Here is a 25,281-nt window from a genome sequence, read left to right as displayed (position 1 = left end):
AAACAGCCTGTCCAAGAATGAAAAATATTGACATTAATATGGTTCTAAAGATATAAAAACACCATTTGCAAACCATATCCCTTGCTCAGCAGGCAAGCAGAGATATACAAAGCTTTGTGTTCATATAAACCTCTTCAAAGATTGTATCTGTCCAAGGCAACAATATACAAATCAGCTGTATATTAATGGAGGATCTAAGAGAATACATCTAAAGGGCTGGATTTTAGGACCCATTCCATTAATTTTGATATAAGATAGGGAAATGGGGTACTGCCTTTCTTGTCAAATGAGACATAAAGTGTCAGTAAGACAAGATATAGCTTCATAAAAAAAAGTAGAACAAAAGAGTAGAAAGCCAGTTTTGACCAGTCCTATATTCTCCAGATTAAGAAGCAGTTTTTAAACTACTACCAAAATGCATGGCAAGTTGGGGCATTAGTACATATTTTTAATTTGTGTCCTGCAGGTACGTTGGGTCTCCTGTTTTTTGTCCAGGAATGAACAGAGTTCAACCAAATGGCCAAACTCTCACCTAATCAAAGCTCTACCAGAACCCCTAGTACCAAAAATAAGGATAGCAGTGATTCTCCTTGATCAAAACTAAGAGTTATTCTATTAAAAGTACTAACCCAATTGAGGAGGGCATGTGATGGGTTGAGCATTGGGTATTATACACAACTAATGAATCACTGAACATGACATCAGAAACTAATGATGTACTGTATGTTGGCTAACAGAATTTAAATTTTAAAGTACTAACCCATCTCTCTCACCCAACACAATCTACAGTTCTATGGACTGTGAGTTACATGATATCAACTTTGTGTATGTACTTGGAAACAAATTATGTCACTAGTGTCATAGATCCAGTACAGAAAGTCATTTTTCTTCTCTCCTTTTGTAAAAGCTTTAAAACATGGCCATGGAGTTTGTGACACTTCCCCTATTGAGAGGTGAGGTCTCTGTCCCCTCCACCTTTAATATGAGTGGGTTTATTACTTCTTTGAACCAATGGAGTACAGCAGAAGTGACACTATGTGACTTCTCAGACTAAGTCATAAAAGGCCAACAACTTCCACCTGATTCTCTTGTAACACTTGCTCTGGGGAGCCCTGAATCACTCTATAAGAAGTTAGACTCCCCTGAGACTACTAACCTAGAGAAGTCAAATATACACTTGCTAGTCAAAAGTCCAGCTGAGCCCAGCCTTCCAGCCATTCCACTGAGATGCCTGATAGGTGAGCAAAGCTGCTTTGGTCTCTCCACTTCAACCAGCCTCCCAGGTGTATGCCACCACATTATGCAGAAGAATTACCCAGCTATCCCCTGCCTGAATTCCTGACCCACAACATAATGAGATGAAATTAAATGGTTTGTTTAAGCCACTATATTTTGGAATACGTTGTTATGCAGCAACAGATACTTAGAAAAACATTTTCCACTTTCACAAAGGTGACACAAAAAGTGATTACCTGGGACACACTGAGGAAGTTTAGCTTTGACTACGAAGTGAACATACCATTTCTAAGGAGAATAGTATGTCTCAAACTTCCATATGGACTTTCAGCTGAGCCCTTACATACACAGGCAACCCAAGGATGGCACAGTTGCCAGTTTTTATGTTTCAAAGGGAATTTTCTTCTATAAGCAGGTGTGCCAGCCACTGCTTACGAGGGGTCCATAAAGCCACTGCTTTTTGAATGTTTGGCCCTGTCTCTGTCTAGAAAACTAGTACATGATTCACTGAAATTGGAGACCATAGTACTCCTTTGATCACATTGATTATAATATTGCTCCCAGTCTCCCACAACTCAGATACTCTGAGCATTTACTCTCTTTGACACTCATTGGTTATTATAATACTTATACCAGAACACAGAGCTAGAGATATAGGAAAAGATCACACTGAAGCTTGGCTTGTTTTTGTTTTTGTTTTTCATTTTATTTTATCCTTAAATCCCTTAGAAGTCTAGCAACTATTCAAAAAAGCACTTTTAATTAAACATGATATTTATTCCCCTTTCTGATCACTGAATCCATTCCCTAAACTCTCTAGCAGAAAAGCTCCTACCTGCTATCTCAGGGTAGAACCCCCAGCATGATAAGCGACACTCTAAACATATTAGGAAGTTTAGCTAATCAGGTTCCTATTGAATGAATCCAGTTAACACTAGATAGGCATTTAGCAGATTAGAGATGGTACTCAATCCAGCAGGTTAGGACTGTTCACAAATCTTTGATGGTTAACTAATTACCAAAAGGAGTCTTTGAGGATATACTGCTTGAAACAGTATAGTTCTCTTTAGGTCATTCTCTGCAGTCCTCAAAGACAGAACTTGCACATTGCTAAAAAGATTCCCTTCAGAGTCAGAAAAGCAAGCCAAAAGTTAATCAAATAGGAAGTCTGTTATCCAGACTTTCCAAGGCCAACTTCTGAGATGATACAATATCCCTAGGGTACTATTTAAGAACATCACAGTTGGAAAGCTCCCCTCAATTCTTTCCTCCATAAGTGCTTCCACAATTTAAGTTCATTTACAAGAATGACTAGACATTTGCAATTATTACAGGCTAGAGCTGTGAACTTCCTTCCTGTTCTAAAGCTTCTTTTGGTCTCCTCTTATAGAAAGGATAAAAAGCTGTTTAACACCTCCCAGATTATCCATGTTGGGATAAGGAGTATTTTTACCACAGTTCTAGAAAAAGGGAGAGGTGCAGTCAAGCAATGAATTCCTGGCATGTTGTGAAAGGCCCTCATTGAGCCTAACCTTTATGGCATTCCTAGAATTAAATGGGAAATGGAGAGCCAACACTCAATACATGATTGAAGAGTTGTGGGGACAAAAAGGCACGATATAATGAATGACAGAAGAAAATGAGTCAATCCTGTGGAACAGAGCCAGCAAGAAGGGTGAGAAAAACAATATCTTAAAAGATGAGTCCTACTTTAATATTTTAGAGCTTTGTAACTGGATAAATAAAAGAGATCAAGAAACAACGAGAGCTGAAGAGAAGTACAGTTAAGATTTCTAGTGGTATATGAATGAAATGTAGTTGAATGCCTTTGAGATCAACATTGGCAGTAGTCCACAAACTCTTCAGGCAGAAGAAAACATTTAGTAGAGTATAAATTAGCTACGGAGACCATCTACCAGACTCCAGAGAAACTACCCATATTGGTCTCTCATTAATATCCTTAGAAGCAAGTCTCTTAATCTAAGAAAATTCCCAAGTCAAATTTCCATGAGCAGAATCTTGGGAGTAACAAAAGTAAACTACAAACAACACTCACTGAATAAGTGTTTTTTGCTATTCATAGAACACTTTCATATTCATTATATCATTTGGAGTTCTTATAACAACCTTGGGAGGTGGGGATTATTTTCCTAATTATACATATGGAAAAAGAGAGACAATGAAATACCATAATTAATTTGAAATTAACAATTAGTGGCACTGCCATTGTAGCACCCAAGTCTCTACTTCCTCTACCTTCAAGTCCTGCCTTCAATCCCACTTCTCTAGGAGCCTAGTTGATATGATAGCGGTATTCTTGGAAGCCAGTATCACACTGTTGAAAAGGATGAGTAATGACAGATGAAAGAACTCTGGCTATTGAATAAATAGACTTAACAAAACTGAACTGCCCATAGGAAGTCATCCTATTAAGAAAGGGAAGATAGGGGACGCCTGGGTGGCTCAGTTGGTTGGATGACTGCCTTCGGCTCAGGTCATGATCCCGGAGTCCCGGGATCGAGTCCCGCATCGGGCTCTCTGCTCAGCAAGAAGCCTGCTTCCCTCTCTCTCTCTCTCTCTCTCTGCCTGCCTCTCCGTCTACTTGTGATCTCTCTCTGTCAAATAAATAAATAAAATCTTTAAAAAAAAAAAAAGAAAGAAAGGGAAGATAGAATTCTCATCGCCCTCTACAAAGTTCCATCATTACCCTCATAACCCTAATAAAAATAAATATTGACCAACTTAGATTAACTTCTACATATTAGTCCAAACAGGTCTGGGGTGGGGCCAAAGACCTGCATTTCTAACAATTTCCCAGGTGACACTGGTGCTGCTTGTCTAGGGACCACACAAAAAGTTTATTTTTTAAGCTGATAAAATAGAATTCACAAAAAATGAAATACTTAGGAATATATCTAACAAAATATGTACAAGATCTATGTAAGGAAACTACAAAACTGATGAAAGAAGTCAAAGAAGGGTTAAATAAATGGAGAGATAACCCATGTTCATAAATATGAAGACAATATTCTTAGGATGTCAGCTTATCCCAACTTGTTCTATAGATTGAATATAATCCTGATAAAAATCCCAGCAATTTATTTTGTGGGTACTGACAAACTGATTCTGAAGTTTACACATAACATTAAGTCTTACTACAAAGCTACAGTAATCAAAACAGAAGAAAGGGATTATGTGAAATCTCTCTATACTTTCCAATCAGTGTTTCTGTAAAACTAAAAGTGCTCTAAAAAATGTCTATTATTTTAAGAAACAGAATTTAAATATAAGGAAAAGTCTTCACACAGATTTAAATAAAACAATTATATGTCAAATATAAATAAAGCTTTCTATAAGCAGAGAAACAGATAAATCAATGAATAATTTAAAGAATTAAGGGCCACAATTTCTTTCTACATGTTAAATAGCTCGGTTTAATGTTCTACAAACCCCTTCTCCCTGATATGAACAGGAATGGAATTTCCACATTAATTTTTCTCTACATAATGCTAAACTCCCAGGGTAAATCTTGAAATAGAATAATCAGATCTATTTCCTAAATATCTTTATTGTTCTAAACACCCATGAGACAGAAACTGAAACAACAGACTATTAATCCAATGAATGAGGACAGAAAAATCTCCAATATCAGCCAAGACATCAGTTCAAGATCCAGTGTTAGAGACCTACCATCATCATCCTCTCATTTTCTACTTCGTTGAGCAATTCGGCAAATTCCTTGAAGGATTCAGCTAGGACAGAATAAAAATAAACCAAATTAATCAGAGTACTTGGTAGGGAAGTGGGCAGAGATCAGTGCTGCAAGGTGGACACTAGGGGAAGGCATCAAACCTAAGGCCAATAGAAGAATGTGTTCAATGCCTGTTGAATGTTTCTTTTCTTTTCTTTATCCTTCCTTCCTTCTATTTTTAATTTTTTGAGGGACCTCCATTCTATTTTCCACAGTAGCTGCACCAATTTACATTTCCACCAACAGTGTACTGCTCCTTTTTCTCCACATCCTCACCAGCATCTGTCATCTCTTTCTTTTTCATGAAAGCCATTCTAACTGAGGGACATTGTGATTTTAATTGCATTTCCCTTACGTTTAGTGATGTTAATCAAGTTTCATGTACCTCTTGTCTATTTCAATATCTTCTTTGGAAAAATATCAATTCAAATCTTTTGCCCATTTTTATTTGTTTTTTTTTATTTGTTTGTTTTGCTATTGAGTTGTCAGAGTTGTTTATATTGAGTTTGTCAGAGTTGGCTATTAACCCCTTACCAGATACATGATTTGTAAATATTTTCTCCCATTCCTTAGGTTTCCTTTTCATTTTGTTGATTTTTTTCTTTGGCTGTGCACAAGAATTTTAGTTTGATGTAATCCCTCTTGTTAATTTTTTTTTATGTTGTTGATTTTCCTTTGGTGTTATATCGAAAAAACTGTCAAGACCCTATCAAGATTTTTCCCCATGTTTTCTTCTAGGAATTTTATGGTTTCAGGTCTTACATTTAAGTCTAATCCATTTCAAGTTAACTTTTGTGAACAGTGTAAGATTAGGATCTACTATCATTCTTTCACATGTGAATATCTAGCTTTCTCAGCACTAGACTATCTTATCCCATTATATATATCTAAGATACATAGATATACAGATAAAATATTAATACACACACATACCATATCTTCTTTACCCATTCATCTATCAATGGACACTTGGGCTGCTTCCACAATTGGGCTATAGAAAATAATGCTGCTATAAACATAGAGGTGCATATAACCCTTTGAATTAATGTTTTCATATTTTAGGGGTAGATATCCAGTAGCCAATTACTGGATTGTAGGGTAGTTCTATTTTTAATTTGGGGGGGGAACCCCCATATTGTTTTCTACAGTGGTTGTACCAATCTGCATTCCCGCCAATAGTGCAAAAGGTTTCCTCTTTCTCCATACCTTCATAAACAATTTTTTCTTGTATTTTTTTATTTTAGCCATTCTGACAGGAGTGAAGTGATATTTCATTTTAGTTTTGATTTGCATTTTCATGATAATGAGTGATGTTGAGCAACTTTTCATGTGTTTGTTGGCCATATTTATATCTTCTTCGGGAAAATGTCTGTTCATGTCTTCTGACCATTTTTTATTGGATTATTTGTTCTTTGGGCATTGAGTTGTAGTAGTTTTTATATATTTTGGATATTAACCATTTATTGGCTATCCCATTTACAAATATCCTCTCACATTTGGTGGGTTGCCTTTTAGTTTTGTTGATTATTTCCTTCTTTGTGCAGAAACTTATTTTAGTGTAGTCCTGATAGTTTATTTTTGCTTTTATTTACCTTGCCTCAGGGCACATATCTAGAAAAATGTTGCTACAGCTGATGCAGAGACATTGCTGTCTGTGCTCTCTTTAATGGTTTTTATGGTTTCAGGTCTTACATTTAGGTCTTTAATCCAATTTGAGTTTGTTTTTTATGTATGGTGAAAGAAAGTAGTCCATTTTCATTCTTTTGCATGTTGCTGTCCAGTTTTCCCAAACACAATTTGTTGAAGACAGTCTTTTTTATTGTACATTCTTTCCTCTTTTGTCAAAGATTAACTGACCATATAATAATGGGTTAATTTCTGGGTTTTCTGTTCTGTTCCATTGACCTATGTTTCTATTTTTATGCCAATATCATACTGTGTTGATTACTAAAGCTTTGTAATATAAATTGAAATCTGAAATTTCAATATCTCCAGTTTTGTTTTTCTTTTCAAGATTGCTTTTTGTGATTCCATATAAATTTTAAGATTCTTTGTTCTAGCTCTGTGAAAAATGCTGTTGGTATTTTGATAAGGATTGCATTAAATCTGTAGATTGCTTTGTGTAGTATAGACATTTTAACAATATTTGTTCTTCAAACCCATCAACATGAAATGGTCTTCCATTTATTTACATTATCTTCAATTTATTTCATCAGTGTTTTATAGTTTTCATAGCATAGGTCTTTCACCTCCTTGGTTAAGTTTATTCTTTGATGTTGTATTGTTTATGGTGCAACTGTGAATGGGATCGATTCCCTCATTTCTCTTTCTCCTGTTTCATTATTAATGTACAGGAATGCAACAGATTTCTGTACATTTATTTTAAATTCTGCAGCTTTACTGAATTCATTTATCAGTTTTAGTAGTTTTTTGGTGGAGTCTTTAATGTCTTCTATATAGAGTATCATGTCATCTGAATATAGTGACATTTTTATTTCTTCCTTACCAATTTGGATGTATTTTATTTCTTTAGATTGTCTAATTGGTGTGGCTAAGACTTCAATACCACATTGAATAAAAGTGGTGAGTGATCATCCTTGTCTTCTTCCTGACCTTAAGCGGAAAGTTCTCAGTTTTTCAACAGGTATGATATTGGCTGTACAGTTTTCATATAAGGCCTTTATTATGTTGAGGTATGTTCCCTCTACACCTGTCTTGCAAAGGGATTTTATCATGAATGGATATTGTACTCTGTCAAATGCTTTTTCTATATCTATTGACATGATATAGAAATGATATCCTTTCTCCTATTGATGTGATGTATCCATTGATTGTTTTACAAATATTGAACCACATTGAATCCCACAAATAAATCCCACTTAATCATGGTGTATGATATGATTTTTTAATATATTGTTTGAATTGGTTTACTAATATTTTGTTAAGGATTTTTGCATCTATATTCATGAGAGATATTGGCCTATAATCCTCTTTTTTGTGGTATCTTTATCTGGTTTTGGTATCAGGGTGATACTGGCCTCACAGAATAAAGTTTTCCTTCCTCTTGCATTTTTTGGAATAGTTTGAGAAAAACAGGCTTTAGCTCTTCTTTAAATATTAGATAGAATTCACCTGTGAATTCTGATCCTGGCCTTTTGTTTTTGAGAGTTGTCAAATGGTTTTTCTGCATCAATTGAAATGATCATTGATTTTTACCTTTCATTCTATTAATGTAATATATAAAATTTATTGATCTGCATTTGTTGAACCATCTTTGCACCCCAGGGATAAATCCTACTTGATCCTGGTATATGCTCCTTCCAATGTGCTTCTGAATTCTGCTTTCTAATGTTTTAGTGAGAATTTTTACATCTGTATTCATCAGGAATATTGGCCTGTGGTTTTCCATGAGTTCTTTCATAGCTAGTATTTAATTTAATCTTCACAGACATCATCACCACAGACATCCTTAGGAGTAGCTAGGGTTTCACTCATTTCATAGACAAGCAAAATGATTAGGTGAGGGGCAATGGGTTTGCTGTATTTAAAAAAAAAAAAAAGGAGAGCTAAAATCTTGAGACCTGAGTTTGAATCTCTGCTCTGCTACTTAACAACCTAGAAAAATTTCTCAATTTAACCCTTCCATGCCTCAACTTCTCCATCTGTAAAATGAAGCTATTAGTAATTGTTACATCAGAGACATTATGGAGATATAATTGAATAATGAGTTGCCAACAGATTTTATAAAGGTTGAGTGTTTTTTCTTGTTTTTAGAAGCACTATGGCTGATTAAAAAGCACATTCAACATACTAGCTATGACCTTTGACAAGTTACTCAAATTCTCTGAGACCAACTTTACTTGCCTAGAAATAGTAATTCCTCACAGGGTTATTTGATGATGAAACAAGATAACATCAAGTACAGGTCCCAGAACACATGATAGTGATTCAATAAATGTTAGTTCTGTTCCTTCTTTGATTTAAGGTCGTGATACTTGACACTGGCTAAATATTAGAATCATCTGGGAAGCATAGAGACCATTGCCACTGCCCCCCCACTGAGATCATTTAAGCCCAGATTCACTTGCTAAATGTCATATAGCTTGACTGATACAATTGCAGTGGTGAACACTCAGAAGCTGAGTCAGAAAATAAAGCTTAATTACCCAAGAGTATATTCTTATATTGAAATAACACAAAAATGAATGAACAGGACAAAATAACGATAATAAAACTATGTTGTGTTGTACAGAGAGCAGTAAGACCCAGGTACTCTTTTGTTTCTTTTTTGTGTTGTTGTTATTATTATATTTAACTACCAGCCTTCTGACCTAATTTTATCAGGATTTGGTCATTAGCTCCAAAAACAAAAACAACAAGGTAAACATCTTGTTCTCTAATAACAGTATGAACTCAGATGGTCTTATCCAACTCTTCATGCAATGCTTCAAACCTTGAGGAATTATCCAGTCTATGCTAACACTCTTCCAGTGAGAGTACTGATGACCAACTTGTCTTATCATGCCAAGGACTGTCACCGTTATTAAACTGGAAGACCCTTATTCTAGGAAATCCCCCAGCCCTAGATTGCCCAGTACTGTAAGTCACCTAAATGACAGGGCTCACTTTCTCCTAAGGCAGGCCATTCCTTGCTTTCAGGATGTCTTTATTTAAATCTCTTTCCTTAATATTAAGATAAATTCCAACTCCCTGCATTCTAATTTTGTTTTTCCTCGGGTTCCTGAAGAGTTTTTGTGGGATTATAGATAAGAAGGGCATGTGACATGATAGAAACATCTATTATTAGGATGATAGATATAGAGGATTCTAGTTTAGGGGACAACTTAATGAAATTTAAAAAAAGCATGACTTAGAGAGAGAACTAGACTTGCAGCCACATTTTATCATCTTCTTGCTGTACAACTTTTGATAAGTAACTTAACTGAGTTTCAGTTGCCTCACTTGTCAAAGAGGCATAATATATCTATCTGAGAGTGTCGTTATAAAAACTAAATCAGAAGGTAAATCCAAAGTGCCAACACACAGTAGGTAATAAACCTAATCCCTTCTCCCCCCTCCCAACTTTCTACTCTTCCACTGCCAGTTCTGCCACCTACTGGCAAGGTGAGTGGACAAGTAACTTCTTCTTGGACTTCATGGTCATCACATATAAAAAGGAAGATGAGTTAAATTGTCTTTAGTGTCCCTTCAAATTCTGGTAACTATTTTTTTAAAGTTCACAACTTCTCACCAGAAACAGGAAGTATATTCTCAAATGGTATCTGAATTAAAGAAAACATACTGAAAGCTCAGAAAATAAATATATTCATATTAATATTTTTAATCAAAAAAGATTTCCCCTCCCAAGAGAACTGGACAACTAATCCAGAACTCCTAGTACCAAAGAAACTAAGTTCTAGGTCAATATAGGACACCAATGACATTCTTTTCTTCTAAGAATCAAGCTGCTCCACATACCCAGGGAGGTCATCTTTGTAAACACTGCAAATTAAAAGCTCAAGTTCAACACAGAGAAAAAAAAATAGTCTAATCAGGAAGAGTAAATAGGAAGAAAAGGGAAATGTTCTCTGACTTCTGTCCCCAAATACTGTATACTACTGTGAAAATTAATAAAGGGAAACCTAACTAAACTGAACTCAGGATGCTTTAGAAGGAAGGGCTGGAAGGGGGAGGCATACCACTCAATGTCAATTAAGGGACCAATCATCAATTACAGCCCCTAAGGGAAGATTCCCCAGAAGGAAAGAATAATCAATTACAGGCCTCAACAGGGAAAAATGTACATTGCATCTCCTACAGATATCAACTACCCCTACAACTCAGCCAAGGAGAAAGTCGTTACCCTAAACTCTTGCTTTTTTTTCCAATGGACTTTTGTAACCCCTCTTAACTTTCTCCTTCCCATAAAATAATGTTTCTTTTCTTTGTTTACTGAACTTGTCTATGGTTTTGCCATAACTTACTTGTCCTGAATTGTAATCCTCTCTTATTCCTAAATAAATCCATTTTTGCTGATAAAGTAACTGTTCTATTTCTAAGGTTAACACTACAGAAGGAGTCAGGGAGATTTTTTTTTTTCTTATTCTAGCATTTTTCCAGGCAAGATCAGTGTGCCTCTAAAAGAAATGCAATGCATGTCATATTGGAACATTTAAAGGAAAAGGTTAATTTCCTGAAACATAAATAGATAAAGCCCTTTGTTTGACAGCTTAATACACACAATAACTTTATTAGGGACATGTAATTAACCTTAAATTGAACATGAGACTATGAAGGCTCACCAAAGCTAAGCAACTTGTTCAAGGTCATGCAAGATGTAAATGACAATCTTACCTATCAAATTCTGACCTGTCTTGCTGCAAGATCTAAGGTCCTTCCACTGTCTGACTGCCCACAACTCCCCAGGTAGAGATAACTGAAGATTAGGTTACTAAATACCATCTGAAGAGATTATCAAAAAGAGATGGGGGAAGCTACTACTACCAGCAGGTAGATTTTTAAAATTCGTCAGGGTTCATCATTCATGAGGAAAAAAATGAAAAATTTGACAATATTTAGCTTTAGCTAAATGGTAACATTTTTTTGAGACATTACTTACATACCATAAAATGTACCATTTTAAAGTATCCAACTCAGTGGTTTTTAGTATATACTCAAAGTTGTGCAACCACCATCATTATATAATTTCAGATCATTTTTATCAACCCTAAAAGAAATTACAAACTCATTAGAATCACTCACCATTTCCATCTTCCCCCTACATTAGAACTAATAAATGATTTCAGTAAAGTTGCAGGATAAAGAAATTAGTTAAATTAATACACAGAAATCAGTTGTATTCTTCAATACATATAACAAAGTAGCAGAAAGAGAAATTAAGAAAACAATTTCATTTACAATTGCACCAAAAAGAATAACATACCTAGGAAAAAAATAAACCAAGGAGGTGAAAGACCTATACTCTGAAAACTGTAAGACATTGATCAGAGAAATTGAAGATGACACAAAAGATATACCATTCTTGTTCACTGGAAAAATTAATACTAATAAAATGCCTAGTCTACCCAAAACAATCTATAGATTTAATGCAACCCCTATCAAAATACCAATAATATCTTTTACAGAACTACAACAATCCTAAAATTCATATGGAACCATAAAAGACTACAAATAGACAAAGAAATCTGGAGAAAGAAGGACAAAGCTGGAGGTATCTATAGTACCCAGAACAATATAGTATGGACACAAAATAGAACATAGACCAATGGAACAGGATAGACAGGCCAGAAGTAAACCCATAATCAACTAATCTACAAGGAAGGAAGCAATAATATACAATGGGGAAATGAAGCCTTTTCAATAGTGTAGAGAAAACTGTACAGCTACATACAAAAGAAACTTTATTATACCATACACAAAAATAAACTCAAAATGAATTCAAGACCTAAATGTGAAAACTGAAACCATAAAAATACCTTAAAAACACACATAAGGGAGGGGATTGGGAGATAGTTGAGCCAGGTGGTGGGTATTAAGGAGGGCACATATTGCATGGAGCACTGGGTGTGGTGCATAAACAATGAATCTTGGAACACTGAAAAAAATAAAATTAAACTAAGATGTTAAGAAACAATAAAATGGAATGGAAAGATACAAAAAAAACCCACATAAGCATTAACCCTTAAACACCAATTTAAGCAACATAGTTATATAGATAGATAGATAGATAGATCGATCGATCTCCCCTCAGACAAGGGAAACAAAAGTAAAAAGTAACCTATTGGGAATACAACAAAATAAAAAGCTTCTGCAGAGCAAAGACAACCATCAACACAACAAAAGGCAACCTACTGAATGGGAAGAGGTATTTGCAAATGATATATTTGATAAGGGGTTTATATCCAACATATATAAAGAATCTGCACAACTCAGTATCAACAAGCAAATGGATGAAAGACTTAAATATGAGACCTGAAACCATAAAAATCCTAGAAGAAAACACAAGAAGCAATTTCTCTGACATCAGCCATAGCAACATTTTTCTAGATACATCTCCCAAGGAAAGGGAAACAAAAGCAAAAATAAACTATTTGAAAAAATCCAAAATAAAAAGCTTTTGCATAGCAAAGGAAGCCATCAACAAACAAAACAAAACAAAACAAAAAAACTATTGAATGGGAGAAGATATTTGCAAATGATATATGCAATAAGGGGTTAATATCCAAAATCTATGAAGAACTCACAACTCAGTACCATAAAAACTAATAATCTGATTTTAAAATGGGCAGATGACCTGAAGAGATATTTTTCCAAAGAAGACATACAGATGGCCAAAACAAACATGAATAGATGCTCAACATCACTAATCATCAGGGAAATACAAATGAAACCACAATGAGATATCACTTCACGCCTGTCAGAATGGCTAAAATCAAGAGACAAGAAACAACAAGTGTTGGTAAGGATGTGGAGAAAAAGGAACCCTGATGCATTGTTGGTGGGAATGTAAATTGGTTCAGCCACTATGGTAAGCTAGATGGAGGTTCTTCAATATATTAAAAATAGAAATTCCAGTAATTTCCCTACTGGGTATTTACCAAAAGAAAACAAAAACACTAATTTGAAAAGATATATGCACTCCAATGTTTATTGCAATATTATTTACAGTAGCCAAGGTGTGGAGGCAACCTAAGTGTCTGCTGTTAGGTGAATGGATAAAGAAGATGTGTAACATACACACACACACACACACACTCACACACTCACACACACAGGAATATTACTCAGCTATAAAAAAGAATGAGCTCTTGCTATTTGCAACAACATATCCACATATCTAGAGGATATAGAGGATCTATAGATGATATAGGATCATCTAGAGGATATTATGCTAAATGAACCAAGACAAAGACAAATACCATATGATTTTACTTAAATGTGCAATCTAAAAAAATAAAACAAATTAATAAGCAAAAAAGCAGAATCAGACCCATAATTAAAGAGAACAAACTACTGCCTGAGGGGATAGGGGTGAGAGTAAGGACACAATGAGTGAGGAGGAATAAGGCATGGGAATAAAGATACAGCATAGGAAATACAGTCAATGATACTGTAATAGTCTTTTATGGTAGTCATTATAATTGAGGTGAACATAGCATAACATATAGAGTTGTTGAATAACTATGTTGTAAACATGAAACCAATATAATATTTATGCCAAATATACTTCAATAACAAAATGAAAAAAAAAGAAAGAAATGGCTAGAAAAAGAAGAAAACAGACCTGCATAACCACCAGTGTCACCACCACCGCTGTCAACAATATCCCCTGCCCTCCTCACCACAAGACATAGCTTAAGAAATTGACTGAAATACTGTTGGTTTGCAAACTCCTAGGGAGCCTCCCAGGAGTATCTGAAATTGGTCCTCATAAACAGAGATTGGGGAGAGACTGAAGAAAGATTAGTAGGTGATAGTTTAATTAGGTAAAGGAAACATACATGCAATGTTTGCCTTGGCTGACAATAAGATGAGTAGATACCTGCACCCACTTACCAGATCTTAAAGGTTTTTATAGAGGTCTTAACTTGGTTCAATCACATATACTATCTAGATGGTCTGAACCACCACATCACTATCTTAAGGCTATATCCTTGTGGCAACCTTGGGGAGCAGAGAAGGAAATTTGGACAGGGGTAGGGGACATAAGCCTCCAATTGCCAGGATCCAGCTCATGGGTGCAGAGGTCACATATTCTCCATGACCTCCTCCAACAAATACTCTTCAATAATGCCTACAGGCCCCAGAGTATTAAAATGATAGTCCAGAAAAAAATAACTATCCCTAGAAAATTTCAAGGGAGAGAGAGCAAAAGGTTAAGGGAGAGGAAAGGAAAGACAATATGCTAGATGCTTCTTATGTCTTATTCATTATTACCATTTTATTAATGAGAAAACTGAGGTTTAGCAAGGTCAATACTTCCTTACACTATTATACCGTGTCATCCAAAAAGGTTTTGACTTTCCAATGAAGGCTGACAATATAGATCAAAAGGCTTAAAACTATACTCTTTTAGCCAGTAAATTCATTTCTAGGAAACCACACCTAAAAAGTAATCCTATACAGAGGAAGAAACATTGATGCCCAAAGGCATTCAACATTATTAATGATAATGAACAACTGTTAACAAATAAAATGTTCAATGATTGCAGAATGATTAAGTACATCTACTTAATGAACTATTACTATAGCCATTAAAAAGGAGCAGTACACATTTTATAAACATGACAAAATGCTTAAGGTGAAACATTATATGAAAAAAGAATACAAAAATTGTAAATAAAAAGTGTACATAAAATATGATCATAACTATATACAGAAAATTATGCTTAGACCAAAGAAAAGGAGTGGAAGGAAACACATAAAAATAATTGTAATTCATTGAGTGGAAAACATGTATCTATAAACTTTAGAATCAAGAACTGACTTTAGGGGGAGGAGTCAAGATGGCTGAGAAGTAGCAGGCTGAGACTACTTCAGGAAGCGGGAGATCAGCTAAATAGCTTATCTAAAGATTGCAAACACCTACAAATCCAACAGGAGATTGAAGAGAAGAAGAACAGCAATTCTAGAAACAGAAAATCAACCACTATCTGAAAGGTAGGACCGGCGGAGAAGTGAATCCAAAGCGACTGGAAGATAGACCGCGGGGGAGGGGCCGGCTCCCGGCGAGCGGCGGAGCAACGGAGCACAAAATCGGGACTTTTAAAAGTCTGTTCCGCTGAGGAACATCGCTCCAGAGGCTTAACCGGGGTGAAGCCCAGGCAGGGTCAGCGCGGCCTCAGGTCCCACAGGGTCACAGAAGGATCGGGGGCGTCTGAATGTCGCAGAGCTTACCAGTATTAGAACGGGGAAGCCGGCTACAGAGACAAAGCAGAGGAGTGACTCTCAGCTCGGGGTTACCTTGAACCGGTCGCAGGCTCGGTCAGCTCAGAGCGCGGCCAGAGGCCAGGGTGACGGGAGTAATTGGGTGCTGTTCTCTGAGGGCGCACTGAGGAGTGGGGCCCCGGGCTCTCGGCTCCTCCAGGCCGGAGACCAGGAGGCCGCCATCTTCATGCCGGTCTTCCAGAACTCTACAGAAAGCGCTCAGGGAACAAAAGCTCCCAAAAGCAAACCCAGCAAACTCGAGCGGATTACTCAGCCCGGCCCCGGGTAAGGGCGGTGCAACTCCGCCTGGGGCAAAGATGCTTGAGAATCACTACAACAGGCCCCTCCCCCAGAAGATCAACGAGAAACCCAGCCAGGACCAATTTCACCTAACAAGGAGTGCAGTTTCAATACCAAGGAGAGTGGCGGAATTCCAGAGGAGAAGAAAGCAAAGCACGGAACTCATGGCTTTCTCCCCAAGATTCTTTAGCCTTGCAGTTAATTTAATTTTTTTTTCAATTTTTTTCTCTTATTCTGCTAAATTTTTTTTAACTTTTACCGTTTTCTTTTTTAATATTTTTTAAATATATATATTTTTTTTCCTTTTTATATTTTTTCTTTATCGGCTTTCTTTTAATAGTTTCTTTTTTTTTTCTTTCTGAAACTCTTTTTATCCCCTTTCTCCCCCCTCACGATTTGGGATCTCTTCTGATTTGGCTAAAGCCTATTTTCCTGGGGTTGTTGCCACCCTTTTAGTATTTTACTTGCTCCTTCATATACTCTTATCTGGACAAAATGACAAGGCGGAAAAATTCACAACAAAAAAAAGAACAAGAAGCAGTACTAGGGACCTAATCAGAACAGACATTGGTAATATGTCAGATATAGAGTTCAGAATGACGATACTCAAGGTTCTAGCCGGGCTTGAAAAAGGCATGGAAGATATTAAAGCAACCCTCTCAGGAGATATAAAAGCCCTTTCTGGAGAAATAAAAACTAAAATCTAACCAAGTTGAAATCAAAAAAGCTATTAATGAGGTGCAATAAAAAATGGAGGCTCTCACCGCTAGGATAAATGAGGCAGAAGAAAGAATTAGTGATATAGAAGACCAAATGACACAGAATAAAGAAGCTGAGCAAAAGAGGGACAAACAGCTACTGGACCACGAGGGGAGAATTCGAGAGATAAGTGACACCATAAGACGAAACAACATTAGAATAATTGGGATTCCAGAAGAAGAGGAAACAGAGAGGGGAGTAGAAGGTATGTTGGAGAGAATTATTGGAGAGAATTTCCCCAATATGGCAAAGGGAACAAGCATCAAAATTCAGGAGGTTCAGAGAACCCTCCCTCAAAATCAATAAGAATAGGTCCACACCCCGTCACCTAATAGTAAAATTTACAAGTCTTAGTGACAAAGAGAAATTCCTGAAAGCAGCCTGGGAAAAGAAGTCTGTAACGTACAATGGTAAAAATATTAGATTGGCAGCAGACTTATCCACAGAGACCTGGCAGGCCAGAAAGAGCTGGCATGATATATTCAGAGTACTAAATGAGAAAAACATGCAGCCAAGAATACTATATCCAGCTAGGCTATCATTGAAAATAGAAGGAGAGATTAAAAGCTTCCAGGACAAACAAAAACTGAAAGAATTTGCAAACACCAAACCAGCTCTACAGGAAATATTGAAAGGGGTCCTCTAAGCAAAGAGAGACCCTCAAAGTAGTAGATCAGAAAGAAACAGAGACAATATACAATAACAGTCACCTTACAGGCAATACAATGGCACTAAATTCATATCTCTCAATACTTACCCTGAATGTTAATGGGCTAAATGCCCCCAATCAAAAGACACAGGGTATCAGAATGGATAAAAAAACAAAACCCATCTATATGTTGCCTACAAGAAACTCATCTTAAACACGAAGACACCTCCAGGTTTAAAGTGAGGGGGTGGAAAAGAATTTACCATGCTAATGGACATCAGAAGAAAGCAGGAGTGGCAATCCTTATATCAGATCAATTAGATTTTAAGCCAAAGACTATAATAAGATATGAGGAAGGACACTATATCATACTCAAAGGAACTGTCCAACAAGAAGATCTAACAATTTTAAATATCTATGCCCCTAACGTGGGAGCAGCCAACTATATAAACCAATTAATAACAAAATCAAAGAAACACATCGACAAGAATACAATAATAGTAGGGGATTTTAACACTCCCCTCACTGAAATGGACAGATCATCCAAGCAAAAGATCAACAAGGAAATAAAGGCCTTAAATGACACACTGGACCAGATGGACATCACAGAGATATTCAGAACATTTCATCCCAAAGCAACAGAATACACATTCTTCTCTAGTGCACATGGAACATTCTCCAGAATAGATCACATTCTTGGTCCTAAATCAGGTTTCAACCAGGTATCAAAAGATTGGGATCATTCCCTGGATATTTTCAGACCACAATGCTCTAAAGCTAGAACTCAATCACAAGAGGAAATTTGGAAAGAACCCAAATACATGGAGACTAAACAGCATCCTTCTAAAGAATGAATGGGTCAACCAGGAAATTAAAGAAGAATTGAAAAAAATTATGGAAACAATGATAATGAAAACACAACGGTTCAGAATCTGTGGGACACAACAAAGGCAGTCCTGAGAGGAGAATATATAGCGGTACAAGCCTTTCTCAAGAAACAAGAAAGGTCTCAGGTACACAACCTAACCCTACACCTAAAGGAGCTGGAGAAAGAACAAGAAAGAAACCCTAAACCCAGCAGGAGAAGAGAAATCATAAAGATTAGAGCAGAAATCAATGAAATAGAAACCAAAAAAACAATAGAACAAATCAATGAAACTAGGAGCTGGTTCTTTGAAAGAATTAATAAGATTGATAAACCCCTGGCCAGACTTATCAAAAAGAAAAGAGAAAGGACCCAAATAAATAAAATCATGAATGAAAGAGGAGAGATCACATCGAACACCAAAGAAATACAGACAATTATAAGAACATACTATGAGCAACTCTACGCCAACAAATTTGACAATCTGGAAGAAATGGATGCATCCTAGAGACATATAAACTACCACAACTGAACCAGGAAGAAATGGAAAGCCTGAACAGACCCATAACCAGTAAGGAGATTGAAATAGTTATCAAAAATCTCCAAACAAACAAAAGCCCAGAGCCAGATTGCTTCCCGGGGGAATTCTACCAAACATTTAAAGAAGAACTAATTCCTATTCTCCTGAAACTGTTCCAAAAAATAGAAATAGAAGGAAAACTTCCAAACTCATTTTATGAGGCCAGCATCACCTTGATCCCAAAACCAGACAAGGATCCCATCAAAAAAGAGAACTACAGACCAATATCCTTGATGAACATAGATGCAAAAATTCTCGCCAAAATACTAGCCAATAGGATTCAACAGTACATTAAAAGGATTATTCACCACGACCAAGTGGGATTTATTCCAGGGCTGCAAAGTTGCTTCAACATCCGCAAATCAATCAATGTGATACAACACATTAATAAAAGAAAGAACAAGAATCATGTGTTACTCTCCATAGATGCTGAAAAAGCATTTGACAAAGTACAGCATCCCTTCCTGATCAAAACTCTTCAAAGTATAGGGATAGACGGCACATATCTCAATATTATCGAAGCCATCTATGAAAAACCCACCGCAAATATCATTCTCAATGGAGAAAAACTGAAAGCTTTTCTGCTAAGGTCAGGAACACAGCAGGGATGTCCATTATCACCACTGCTACTCAACATAGTACTAGAAGTCCTAGCCTCAGCAATCAGACAACAAAAGGAAATTAAAGGCATCCAAATCGGCAAAGAAGAAGTCAAACTATCACTCTTTGCAGATGATATGATACTATATGTGGAAAACCCAAAAGACTCCACTCCAAAACTGCTAGAACTTGGACAGGAATTCAGTAAAGTGTCAGGATATAAAATCAATGCACAGAAATCAGTTGCATTTCTCCACACCAACAACAAGACAGAAGAAAGAGAAATTAAGGAGTCCATCCCATGTACAATTGCACCCAAAACTATAAGATACCTAGGAATAAACCTAACCAAAGAGACTAAGTATCTATACACAGAAAACTATAAAGTACTCATGAAAGAAATTGAGGAAGACACAAAGAAATGGAAAAATGTTCCATGCTCCTGGATTGGAAGAATAAATATGGTGAAAATGTCTATGCTACCTAAAGCAATCTACACATTTAATGCAATCCCTTTCAAAATCCCACCATTTTTTTTCAAAGAAATGGAACAAATAATCCTACAATTTATATGGAACCAGAAAAGACCTCGAATAGCCAAAGGAATATTGAAAAAGAAAGCCAAAGTTGGTGGCATCACAATTCCGGACTTCAAGCTCTATTACAAAGCTGTCATCATCAAGACAGCATGGTACTGGCACAAAAACAGACACATAGATCAATGGAACAGAATAGAGAGCCCAGAAATAGACCCTCAACTCTATGGTCAACTCATCTTCGACAAAGCAGGAAAGAATGTCCAATGGAAAAAAGACAGCCTCTTCAATAAATGATGTTGGGAAAATTGGACAGCCACATGCAGAAAAAGGAAATTGGACCATTTCCTTACACCACACACGAAAATAGACTCAATTTTAGACTCAAAATAGATGAAGGATCTCAATGTGAGAAAGGAATCCATCAAAATCCTTGAGGAGAACACAGGCAGCAACCTCTTCAACCTCAGCCGCAGCAACATCTTCCTAGGAACATCGCCAAAGGCAAGGGAAGCAAGGGCAAAAATGAACTATTGGGATTTTATCAAGATCAAAAGCTTGTGCACAGCAAAGGAAACAGTGAACAAAACCAAAAGACAACTGACAGAATGGGAGAAGATATTTGCAAATGACATATCAGATAAAGGGCTAGTGTCCAAAATCTATAAAGAACTTAGCAAACTCAACACCCAAAGAACAAATAATCCAATCTAGAAATGGGCTGAGGACATGAACAGACATTTCTGCAAAGAAGACATCCAGATGGCCAACAGACATATGAAAAAGTGCTCCATATCACTCGGCATCAGGGAAATACAAATCAAAACCACAATGAGATATCACCTCACACCAGTCAGAATGGCTAAAATTAACAAGTCAGGAAATGACAGATGCTGGCGAGGATGCGGAGAAAGGGGAACCCTCCTACACTGCTGGTGGGAATGCAAGCTGGTGCAACCACTCTGGAAAACAGCATGGAGGTTCCTCAAAATGTTGAAAATTGAACTACCCTATGACCCTGCAATTGCACTACTGGGTATTTACCCTAAAGATACAAACGTAGTGATCCGAAGGGGCACGTGCACCCGAATGTTTATAGCAGCAATGTCTACAATAGCCAAACTATGGAAAGAACCTAGATGTCCATCTACAGACGAAGGGATAAAGAAGATGTGGTATATATACACAATGGAATACTATGCAGCCATCCAAAGAAATGAAATCTTGCCATTTGCGACGACGTGGATGGAACTAGAGGGTATCATGCTTAGCGAAATCAGTCAATCGGAGAAAGACAACTATCATATGATCTCCCTGATATGAGGGAGAGGAGATGCAACATGGGGGGTTAAGGGGGTAGGAGAAGAATAAAGGTAATAAGATGGGATTGGGAGGGAGACAAACCATAAGTGACTCTTAATCTCACAAAACAAACTGAGGGTGGATGGTGGGAGGGGGGTTGGGAGAAAGGGGGTGGGGTTATGGATATTGGGGAGGGTATGTGCTATGGTGAGTGCTGTGAAGTGTGTAAACCTGGCGATTCGCAGACCTGTACCCCTGGGGATAAAAATATATGTTTAAAAAAAAATAAAATTAAAAAAAAAAAGAACTGACTTTAAATCCCACTCAAGCTACGTATTAGCTATATTAAGCTGGGCAAGTGTTTTTTTAATTTCCATTATGCTGTCTCTTAGAAATGTTCTGAAAATTAGATAACACAGGCAAAGCATTTTGCACATAGTAGCCTGTTATCGAATGATAGCTATTTGTAATCTGTCTTAACATAGAGAATTTAAATGTCAAACTTCAGATAAATGCTAAACTTTATCTGAGCCCTGGGCTCCAAGAAAGCAGCAACTGTCAAGACATGCCTCACCCTTCTGTATTCTGCAAAACAGCTAACCTGCTAAGGACCATCCTGCCTTCAAATATAAGACCCACCTTCATCTCTCTTTGTGACTCCCATAAGACTCACAGATGGTTCCCTTGTCTACTCACCCCTATAATACCCCATGTTTCCTTTCTTTGAAATATTCCTCATTAATTTTCTCCCTAATGGCAATAATCTGAATACACCACATCCTTAACTCTCCAGTGCACAGCTTTGGTGCTTTTAGTTTTATCACCTATGTTGCATAGGAAGCACTGTCAAAACAGAAAAAAAAATGCTTAGCCTTCCCTAGTTTAAATTTGTATTCACTAAGTGTTTCAATATACATGTTTCACCTATTGTATGCTGTACAGAAAGTTCCTAGAGAATTATCAATGCCCTCCTTGTCCATGATTTCTTTCTATTTATCAGAGTCCTGGTGCTGCCTTGCCTAATATTAGACAATACTATAGTGTTATCAGTTTTAACTTATTTGTTAATGTCAACTTGATTGTAACATTATTTCTATAATATGAAATTAGCATGGTCATGTTAGTGGTTTCAACTGGAGACACACATCATTTATCTATGCTACCTTATCAATATATAGATATTTAGGACCTATTCCAGATTATTAATTTTCTTTACTTGACATTCTTGATACATTCTTGGTATATTCTAACTATATGATTGCTATGTCAGCATTATTACAATATAGCTGGAGGTTTTTTTCCTTTGTAAAGATTGTATTCATACATTTTTATAAATTACATTTAATATCCACTCCCTGAAAAATAGAAATCATTATGTTCATACATATTTCGTCTAAAATCTTTCCTTAGATTGACTTTTATGTTGTTTTGAATGTCACAGAGACAACCACATGTCTTTGTTAGTTGCATTATTTTTCTTGTAATGAACTCTCATCAGATTTTTCACTTTTGAAAATGATTAGTAGTAAGCCATAGTCATTTAAATCTTTTCCTTATCTATAATTTTTATATATATTTTAAACTGATGCACCCAAGAAAACACTTGCAATGGGCTACAAGCCAGAGTACTTTACTGTTAACAAAGAATTTTCTCAGAACTCCATGGAAAAGGGATGTACCATGTACTTCCATGTACATGCTTCTGATGGCACTTTTTAAAAAATATTTTATTTATTTATTTGACAGAAAGAGAGAGATCATAAGTAGACAGAGAGGCAGGCAGAGAGAAAGGGAGAAGCAGGCTCTCTGCTGAGCAGAGAGCTCGATGCAGGGCTTGATCCCAGGATCCCGAGATCATGACCTGAGCCAAAGGCAGAGGCTTAACCCATCGAGCCACCCAGGTGCCCCTGATGGCACTTTATAAAGAACTCTGAGGTTATACAAGTGAACTGAGTCAGGATTTCTAGAACTCTAATCGAGAATTAAGTGAATTAATATGACTGTTAATGCACAATGAAATGGAGCAAAAATTAATTTCGTAGGACTAAATAAACTGATAAAGGATGACTGAGGGTTTTGTTCAGAATATTACTGACGACATAATATTCCACTTTTGGAAATATAAGGAATGCATTTCTCTTATTTCATAAGCTATGTATAAGTCATAACAATTAGTGGATTATGCTTTTATAATATGAAATGAAACATTTCTAAATAATCTCTCTTCCAAAACCTCTCCATGATTAATAAATTCACATTAAATATTCTTATTTCCAAAAATATATAATTATTTGCATAGGTTTAACAACCTGACCTCTTCATCATCAGGACAGGATTGAAAACATTGGTTATGCAACCAAGCCTTGCCTGGAACGACATATCTGAAAATGATGTTCATTAAATCAGATATATGTGACCAGGTATTTCTAAGGAGAAAAGGTTGACTTTATAAAGCCAATGAATACAAAGCCCTCTTGGGGAAACCAGGTTGATACCTGGTTACACAATCTCCAGTCTCATAAGTAGGAATGTCTCCTCCTGGCAGGCCCAAACACTTTGGGATATTTTGGGGGAGCTAGTGAAGAAAGAAATTCATCCAAATTTAGGTAATACAGATGAAATCTGGTAGACTTAATTCTTAGATCAGCTTCTTAGCCTCAAGAGGTTTTACAAATCCAATCTGAGAGTCTTTATGAAAACTTCTGGCAAAGCAAATTTAAATAGACCCATATAGCAAATTACCATCTTGGTTGCAACTATATAAATAATTAGACCAATTCTAGTAAGACCAGGTTATTTTTTGATCAAGAGTAATTTATATTAAAAAAGAGTAATTTATCTTTGGGATTAACTTTAATCAAAAGAGAAATTTGGGGTGCCTGGGTGGCTCAGTAGGTTAAGCCTCTGCCTTCAGCTCAGGTCATGATCTCGGGGTCCTGGGATCAAGCCCTGCATTGTGATCTCCGCTCAGCAGAGAGCCTGCCTCTTTGTCTGCCTCTCTGCCTACTTGTGATCTCTCTCGCTGTGTGTCAAATAAACAAATAAAATCTTTTTTAAAAAAGAGAAAGAGAAATTTTGTTTTAATGGATAACAATGCACTGTCCATAGCACACCCTTTTGGATTATCGGTTTTACCCTCTTTTTTGTCTTTGAGCTAGTTGAGCTTTTGCACCTCTTGTTAATTGTGGGTAATTTTTGAGCATGCAAATTCTATCTTCCCTGGTTGAGATTTCACTGGTTTTCTCTCCTTCTCTGTTAAAAAATTTTTTAAAAAACCCAAAAACAAAACAAAAAAACCACAGTTTTCGTACCTATCTGTATATCAGACTGGATCCTGCTATTGTGCCCAATTTGTAAATACCAAATTTTCAATCCTTTCTATTTTCTTTAATATCTAGTTATAATCCTCCAAACTAACAACTCCAATTTTTCCCCTCTCATCTGACTCAGACTCTTGAAGAACTAAAACCTGATGGTGCAGTTTCCTATAAGGATTCCACGTTGCCTTACAACTGGCCCTTTCCCCAAGATCTGAAGAAGATTTGTGAAATAAAGCCTGATAATTTGGTATAAACCTCCAAGGGCTCACCACAACAGGAGACCATGCATTGAGCTAGACTTTCCCTGGAGAAGACATTGTCTGGATTATGGAAGTCTGGTGAAATGTTCAGGTTATGTATGTCCTTATATGTAAAGGTAGCCAAGACTGTGGACAATGTCACATAGAAAACTGACACCCAGCTTGGGAACTTCAAG

The 25,281-nt window shown here is 36.5% G+C and overlaps 1 protein-coding gene across 4 annotated transcripts in view; it reads right to left on the bottom strand.

Moving 5' to 3' along the window:
* Positions 1–25,281, bottom strand: part of OPHN1 (oligophrenin 1) — a 559,535-nt gene that overhangs the window by 350,763 nt on the left and 183,491 nt on the right. For all 4 annotated transcript variants that reach the window (XM_047715714.1, XM_047715717.1, XM_047715716.1 and 1 more), the window contains exon 4: positions 4,927–4,988. In XM_047715714.1, coding sequence (XP_047571670.1) covers positions 4,927–4,988 — 62 coding nt within the window. The remainder of the gene's footprint in view (positions 1–4,926; positions 4,989–25,281) is intronic.

Source organism: Lutra lutra, chromosome X (genome assembly GCF_902655055.1).
Source record: "Lutra lutra chromosome X, mLutLut1.2, whole genome shotgun sequence".
Taxonomy (NCBI): domain Eukaryota; kingdom Metazoa; phylum Chordata; class Mammalia; order Carnivora; family Mustelidae; genus Lutra; species Lutra lutra.
The sequence above is the reverse complement of the archived record's forward strand: the minus strand, read 5'-3'. Positions and strand labels throughout refer to the sequence as shown.